At 35.6% G+C, this 8,416-nt stretch overlaps 1 protein-coding gene across 4 annotated transcripts in view; it reads left to right on the forward strand.

Moving 5' to 3' along the window:
• trip10a (thyroid hormone receptor interactor 10a) overlaps positions 1-4,150 on the forward strand; it is an 18,145-nt gene extending 13,995 nt beyond the window's left edge. For all 4 annotated transcript variants that reach the window (XM_024272559.2, XM_024272560.2, XM_024272561.2 and 1 more), the window contains 5 exons: positions 394-503; positions 723-855; positions 959-1,047; positions 1,132-1,265; positions 2,853-4,150. In XM_024272559.2, coding sequence (XP_024128327.1) covers positions 394-503; positions 723-855; positions 959-1,047; positions 1,132-1,265; positions 2,853-3,004 — 618 coding nt within the window. In that variant the 3' untranslated portion in view covers positions 3,005-4,150. The remainder of the gene's footprint in view (positions 1-393; positions 504-722; positions 856-958; positions 1,048-1,131; positions 1,266-2,852) is intronic.
• The last annotated feature ends 4,266 nt before the right edge of the window (positions 4,151-8,416 follow it).

Raw genomic sequence — 8,416 nt, forward strand, 5'->3', positions numbered from 1 at the left:
TTTAGTTTGCAAACATAAAACTCTATGCATGTGTGGATGACATTTTAAAACATCAAAATAATTATTAAAGGAATATGATTGTTGACACTGAAAAGAAATGAGTTGAAAAAGCTTCAGTTGTGCACTAAGAATTTTTTCTATTTTGCCACAGATAATGGGACTTTGTGTTGCTGTTGTGGGTTGTGTTTACATCCAATCTAATGTAATTCATGGGTGGTGGTTTTGTCTTCAGCTCATTTACACCTGAACTTTTTAATTTAAAGCTTGAGTTGATCTGAAACCACTTGGATTGTTTTTTCCCCCCTCAATTGTGTGATTATTTTTTGGCTTCAGTGGTTGTAAAAATGTGAGCCGGAGTTCATGCTAACCCACCCTTCCTGTGACCTCTTCCAGCCGACGGTAACGGAAGACTTTGGCCACCTACCTCCAGAGCAGCGCAGGAAGAGGCTGCAACAGAAGTTTGAAGAAATCTGCAAAGAGTTGCAGAAGGAAGTGGATCAGAGGTGAGTCTGCTTCCGTTTAGAAGGGGGCGTTGTCTCGCATTCATAAAAACCTCTGTTACAACTTCTCTGCTGGAAGCACCGATACAATATTCATGCAGTGCAAACAACTCTGTTCTGTCTGTGAGTGAGTGGATTGTTTACCCACTCTGAACCCTGCAGGGAAGAGATTTTCACCAAAAGTCGTCTTTTTTTTCTCCCCTCTCCTCTGTCTCTTTTTAGTGAAGCTCTTGGAAAGATGAAAGATGTTTATGAGAAAAATCCTCAAATGGGAGACCCGGCTAGTCTTGCACCCCAAATTAACCAAACATCCCAGAATATAGAGCGGCTTAGAGGAGAGATGAGCAAGTATGAGGTAATCCTCAGTTGTGTTGTTATTTCCAAAATGTCTTCAGGATGTTTTCTCCAGGATCCGTCTAATGTGAACGTCTTTGATTCTCTCTTTGGTTGCTGTGCAGACTTGGCTGGCTGAAGCTGGCGGCCGAGGAGACGCGCTACGCTATAGGGCCCACTCTTTTAATAATAATGGAGCTCATGATGTATACAGGTGAGCTTGAACTCCCATCATGGGCAGACTATTTGAAGCTTAAATGAGTTTTCTGAACAGGAAACCTTTGTTTTTCCTCCTAAGTCCCGATGGAGCTCATTCTGATGAAAGCACTCCGGATCCCTCCCAAGCCATTTATGCTGAGTTTGATGATGACTTTGATGATGAAGAGCTAGCAGCTCCTATTGGGGAATGCACCGCGATGTACAACTTCCCTGGTAGGTCAAAGGTTGCTTTAACTCACCATTAAAAATCAATGCTGTTTCTGGAAGGGATTATAATGAGATAAATCGGGGGAACTTTGGTGTAGTCACTTAAAATATTTATATTTTCTGGAAAACGTGTTGTGAACTCAATGAAAAACCAAAATCTAGAACATGACTCAGACTTTGACATGCAGATTATTCATTTTTTGGAACAAAATCTATTCCTGAAGTTAACAAACTGTTTTAAAGATCACAAAGCAAAACAGATCATAAAAACATTACATATTCAAAATCAAAACTAAATTTCAGAAACTCAAAAGTAATTTCCAGAAATCAAAAGAAAATGCAAATAAATAAATAAAAGTAAAAAGTGAGAAACTGAAAAAGGCATTGCTGATTGGAAAATAGAATGCTTTTGCAGTGACCGTGCCATGAAACTTAAAGAAAAATCGTCTGTCAGAAGATATTTTGTACCAAATAACTTCAAATGTCAAACATCAGACATTTACCTTTCCTGGTTTCTTATTTTGTTTCATTTTTAACATTTTGAGTTCTGGAAATTACTTTTGTTTTCGAAAATTAGAGTTGTGTTCTGTTTTGGGGAATTTTGCTCTGATTTCTGCAAGTTTCTTTTGATTTAAAAAATGTTACGTTGCTTTTTAAAATGTATTATTGGTCTTTTTAATTGCCGTTGCAATCTCTAAAATGTTTTTATGTAGAGTGAATTGTTGATGTAATTTCCACTTTAGGGCCACAGTAAAAATCAGATTAAGATTTATATGCTTAAATGATCAGATTACTGTAGTTTGTCCAATAAAATAAACAACTGGAAAGATTTTCTTTAAAGTAAATCATATTTTATATTTGAATAACACTTTCTTTTTACAAAAAAGTAAATAAGTTAGTTTTAATGTCAAGAAGGAAAAATAGTTTCTTTACTTTTATTTTGTTTGAACAAAATGATCAACATCTAAATACATAAAAAAAACTGACTTATATTATTATGATTTCATTGGATTACATACAAGATTTGAACCTTTAATTTCTAAGACATTAGGAATGTCACATTCGTCATGTTGTCATTTTTACATCTTTTATGAAGTGCCATATGTGTTATTATAACCCCTGCTAATCTTAATTATTTTGCTATAAAGTTTCTTATTAAGCTCTGTACTCACCTGAGCAATAACTGCTGTGAATCTTTTGATTTTCTTTTTTTTTTGTACATATAAAAGATGCTCCATCATGCCTCATGTCCTTCACCCCCCCATACTATACTTATCTTTGCATATTTTCGAAAGCTTCAGCTATTAAAATTCTCTATTAGTTTGGTCATCCATTCCACGCTTTTACTGGCACAGTTGGAGCTGCAAGGCATTATGGGAGTTTGAGAAGCAAATGTGTATTTCTGAGAGATTTCTGTCACATCTAAAAAAATGATCTTCCGGGCCAGAGATGATCATATCATTTTTGTGGATTGCGAGTTAGGAAAAATATTTAAAACTCAATATTTGAGTCTAGAATTGAGTTTTTGCATCTTTCACACACAGAAACCAGCAGAGTCAAATCAGACTCATGTCTTCTTATGTTCCTGCTTAGGCATCAGTGAAGGAACCATCTCCATGCAGGAAGGGGATGTTCTGGCTGTGGTGGAGGAGGACAAAGGGGATGGGTGGACCCGAGTCCGGAGGAACAACGGAGACGAGGGATACATACCCACTTCCTATGTCAGCATCACTCACAAAAAATAGGAGCGAAACACAAAACTGTTTGTGGTTCTATGTTGGATCAACCATAAAGTCGCCTCATCACCTTGTGGGCGGGACTGCCTGAAAAGATTCAAAACAAGCACTCAACTTCCTGAGAATGGCGCCCAGAAACGGTGCTAGCAGTGTGATCCTTACATTTTTGCAATTTTAGTTACACAAAAAAGGATTTTTCGCTTCTAATTTTCAAAAAAAACATTTTTTTCTTAAGAATAAAAAGTCTTGCTCTGCAGTGGAAGGGCTTGCGTCATTCTCTGGCCTTACGAACATAAAAGGATGTAGTTGAGGACAAGGAGGAGGAGCATCATCGCTGCTGCCATCTTTCCACTGAGTGTTAACCTGAGTAACACTAAGGAGGAAGTTACCTCACCTGCTTAAAAACTGACAAGCTCTGTCACTCCACAGCCAGCTCCACTGCAGAATGAATAACCTGCTTCATTTGTTTCAAGAGTGTTACCGCCTTTGAGCAAACATGGGAGGAAAAATGTTTCCTTTTTTTTTTTTTTTTTCATTTCCAACGGGCCAAATCTGTGGACAGCAGGATCGTACCCTATTTGTAAAAGGACCAGACAATCTCATCTGTTCATCTAATCATCCAATGCCAAGAAAAACTGAAGTTTTTATTTTTAAACCACCTAAAAAAATTGTACTAAAATTAATTTATTACGAATGTATATAAATAGATATTCATGTTTATCAGAAGTTGTAAGTAGTAAGAAAAATGTTTGGATGTTCCTTTTCTCGTTGCACAACCATCGGACGGTCCGTAGCCACAAAAGGGAGTTATAAATGCACACATTAAAAAATAAGGTCCATTTAGACCGTTGTATTTATATAATATATATTTTAGCTATTACACCACTATTGTCTTATTAGCTTTTTAGCCTTTCAAATAAAGAATGTTTTATTGCAAGAGAAAACCGAAAGTATGTAACGTTTTTATGTGGATTTGTCTGAGACATGTTGACTCATATTTTAATGTACAGGAACCAGCGGGAAACATAACCTCTTCCCGTTAATGTGTCTTTTTGTGCCTTTCTGGTTAAACGCATTTCGTACCACTTTGCATTTAAGATGTTTTCTTTGTTTTTTCACAACTTAATAAACTTAGAGCACATTTCACAATGAGAAGTGATGTCTCTGGCCTTGGAAAATAAACAGGGTTGCTTTTTAAGAAAGTTTTGGAGATTTTTATCCTATAAATCTTAAAAAAAAAACATATTTTTCTTTCTATATGTAGAGTTCTATCAAATATTCAAACATACTCAGTGATTTTTCAAACATTTTATTGTTTTACTGGATGTTTGTCATATTTCTCCAGCACTTAAGGACAAATTGCCAGCAACTTAGATAATAAAAAGCCCAAGAAAATGGACTGAAGCTAATAAAGCTGAAGTATATTACATTTTTGGACCGAGTACAGGTTGCTTTATAGATTACATTTAAGTACCTACATCTTGTTCTCAATAGGTGGCATTGTTGTGTTGTTTCTTCCAGCTGACACCTCTGCATAATTATGTTTCCAATATAGGCCATTCATTTGCATACCTGATTAAATTGCACCGGCTTCAAAACCACAGGATTTTTAATGACTAATTAAACAACCCCGAACTGGCATGTGCCCCACTTTCATCAAAACTCACAAGCAACAATAGTTTTGCGCAGAGACGGTGAACACAGCCTCGCTTAATAACGAGGCTTAAATGAATTATTCCCCTCATAATTTCAAAGGGAATCAGAAATTATAATCTATTCAGGAATGGAAGCTTTTAGCATTAGTGTGGATCGTTTTCATCACCTTAAATTGCTATTAAAGGTCAGCTTTTTCCAAAAGTTAAAAAAAAATCTACTGGGTGCTGCCAATGTTTTGCAGCTGGCCACAGCTGGGAGCCAGCACCGCATGCTGACATCTTAGCCCGCCCTGGTGGGGATGTTAATGCCGAAATACATACACATCATACGGAGGGGAACAAAACATCTGTTGCAGTTGGTTTATCTTTTATGCATGCCATGCTCAGCAATGCTCAACCCAGCTGTTGAAAGAGCTATTTAAAGTAGGGCTTTTGCTTCAGTGTGATCTATGTGTTTACCTTTAAAAACAGTTAACAGGAGTGACCCCAAACACAGTATGCATAATATTATTATATTATCTATAATATAATGTCTGTTTCAAATTAAAAGTTTTTCTCACAAAATACATTTTAGATCTTTACTTTTGTTTTAAAAAATGTTAAATGAAGAAATTGCAGCACTAAAATGGAACAATATAACATGCCTTGCTGGTACACATTAGTATTATTAGACAAAAATGCTCTGCTGAATAGAGATGAAAATACTTGCGTTTTGAACGCAGATCTATAACACTCAGACAGGATTGCAGAATAATATCTGGTTGTACAAAAGATGGTGGTGAGTCTAAATAATCTAAACCTGATTACGTGGAAGTGCTTAACAGCTTCCTTCCACTTAGAGGTGGAGGTGCCAGAAAGATCCTTCAGAAGGTCAGGCTCTGCAAGGTTTGGGAAAAGGGTATTAAATAATAATAAAAGAAGAACCTTCATGTTGTACATCTGACTCAGGTTTGCAGGTTAAATGTCAAAGTTCAAGACGATACAAATTGAAAAAAAAAAACTCTTTCACTGAAACAGCTTGTTTGGAAAGTAAGTAATCATGCTGTGTTGAGGTTGAGTTTCCTGGAGTTTTGAAGTTGTTTCTGAAAAGATAAAATAAACCAAACAGTGCAGGATTTCCAAGCAAATCTGTAATATTCAATTGTAAATCAGGAGCAGATGGAAAAATGCAGTTTGAAAAAGAACTTATAGCTACCTGCTCTGAGTTCTCAACAATGGGCAGTAGGGTTGTGAGGAAAAATCGATTTGGTGATATATCGCGATATTTCACTTGGCGATACTTGTATCGATTTAAAATGTTGACAAGATGATATTTAATTATTTATCTATGAGAAAACAGTTTAACGTCTTATTTTTGTTTTGTCACCAAAACCCCACTCTACAGTACTTTATTACCTCAATCATACTTTTAGAACCTTATTGGTTAAGGTCATTCAATGTTATTAATTTTAAAATTAAAAAAATATTTTGCATTGGAAATCAGATGATATTGACTTTTTCTTTTATTTTACCAAATAATTTACTTGGGTAAAAGCGTTGTCATCATTAAATAAAATTAATTTACCATTTTATCAACATGTTCAGGTAGAGTTTTTTTCTAAGTCATACTCTTAAAAAAATTGTGATAAATTATTCTGGTTCAGTCTTGGGATTTATCGCGATATATATTGTATTGTTAGACGTGTATCACAATACATATAGTATCACTAGACTCTTCCTAAAAAGACACTTTTTTATATATAGATATATTTTTATTTCTCTAAAAACAGGAAACACACTGTGGTTCACTGTGTTAAGTGCTTATTATTTAAAGTTTCCATGTTTAATGTAACTAAGTCATTTTTTTCAAATAAAGTTTGTGTGTAGTGCCTTTATTTTGACAAAACCTGAAAAGATTAATGATCTGACTGCTTATCTTCAAGCACCATGGGTTGATAAACGAAACAACAACAAAACAAAATCCAAAGCCAATTGAAGGTCTTTCTAATCCAGAAAAAAAGCTTGTAAAACTCTCATCTTCTAGCGAGCATTCACTAATGATGTCTCTGTAAGATGTGAATCATCTCCTGAGCCCTTTTAATATACTGGGTGCTGATAGAAAATAAGCAATTATTTTGGTGTTCATTGCACCACAGGTGATTAAAGATCTTGGAAATCAATCTTCCAGCGGTGGCTGCAAAGTAAGAGCATAAGGACAGAAGCGAACCCTTCAGATTCTCAGCATCTCTGTGAGCTCTAGTGAGGCTTAAGAAGTAGCTTGGCAATCTCCTAATTACTCATATTTCTAAATCCCAGTTTATGTGACATCCTGAATTATAACAGCTTTCACTGAAATCAAGGTTTTGCAGCATCTTTCCAGAATCGGAACAATTGTTTTTGGCAGCTTAACAACATTCATCTAATGTACAAAAGATCTTTTAGCTTCCAACAGCATCTGGGCCTCCCTATCCCACAATGCATTTCACAAATATGAAACAGCCTTGAACAAATAGCACCAATCAATGCATTTTATTTGCAAGCGTTTTTCAGTTTCAGCAGAGCTGGGGGTTAATGCAAAAAAAATGCAGCAGTGAAGCACTCAGCTTCATTACTCACATCTAGCTCATTAACATAAGAGTGAATCCTGTATCAGGGGTAAATAACAATCAGTGTTGGAGTGAGTCATTTGCTCTGGGAAGCAAGGCCGAATGAATGCCTCTTTCAAATACAATCTTGCTTCTGTTGGAATAAAATCCCAAAAGTTGTAATTGGCTTTTCTTTGTAGAAAAACAGCCACAAAGGCGAGCCGGCATGTTTGATGTTATCAGTTTCTAATTCAGTAAATTAAATCAGAGGTGAGGTGATGATAAACTGTTATGACAAAAACTGCATTTAATGTTAAGGAACTTTTTTTTATTTTTTTTTTAAACAGACATTTTTTCCTCTATAAAACATGAAAGCTTTAAGTCGTATCTCCATTCCTTTCTCTAAGGAGCACACAATGTCTGCTCTTTTTTATAAAAACACACCAAAGCTCTTTTGTTTGTTTTCTCTGTGTCTGTGTGGCCCGTGATGGACTGGCAACCTGTACTGACAGTTTCTCGCCTCATACTGATGACAGCTGGAATTGACTGCCGTCTCAGTTCAACCCTGAACAGGATGGAGGAAAATGAATGGATAATAAAGCCTCTGAAATGTTGATTGATGTGTTCAGTGTTCTTATCTCAGCCCAGACATACCATAAAGCTCGGGCTGACCCCTGACGACACGACATCTTCTTCATGCAGGCGACAGTTGAGATAAAATCAAAGCAGAAACTGTTTTAGATGTAGAAGACACACTTTTTGCCATCCCTGTCTTTTGTTGCAGCAAAAAACAAGGCTACCTTTGCAAAGGATGAATTATTTTGAGAATTGTCTGTTTCAGTTTTTAAAAGAGAACAAACCTTGTTTGAGATTGATCTTTGTGGTAGATATCTGCAGAAATGTTTAGTCAAAAATGAATAGCCTGACCACAACATTACTTTTTTCTAATTCTCATAATATTAGATTGCTTGTTTTGGCAACATTCACATATTGATATATCATATTATGGTAATTGTGTGAATGCTTTGTAAGCACTACAGTGATCCTGTTTCTCTTTCTTATTATTTATTTTTCTTCCATACGTTTTTTGGCACATAAAAACTCAATTACACTTTCAGCAATTTCTGGAATCTTGGTATCAAAATGTTTATTAAGGACATTATTGCTTAAATATTTGGTATTTGTAAACTTTATAGTTTTTA

This window comes from Oryzias melastigma, linkage group LG8 (assembly GCF_002922805.2).
Source record: "Oryzias melastigma strain HK-1 linkage group LG8, ASM292280v2, whole genome shotgun sequence".
Lineage (NCBI taxonomy): Eukaryota > Metazoa > Chordata > Actinopteri > Beloniformes > Adrianichthyidae > Oryzias > Oryzias melastigma.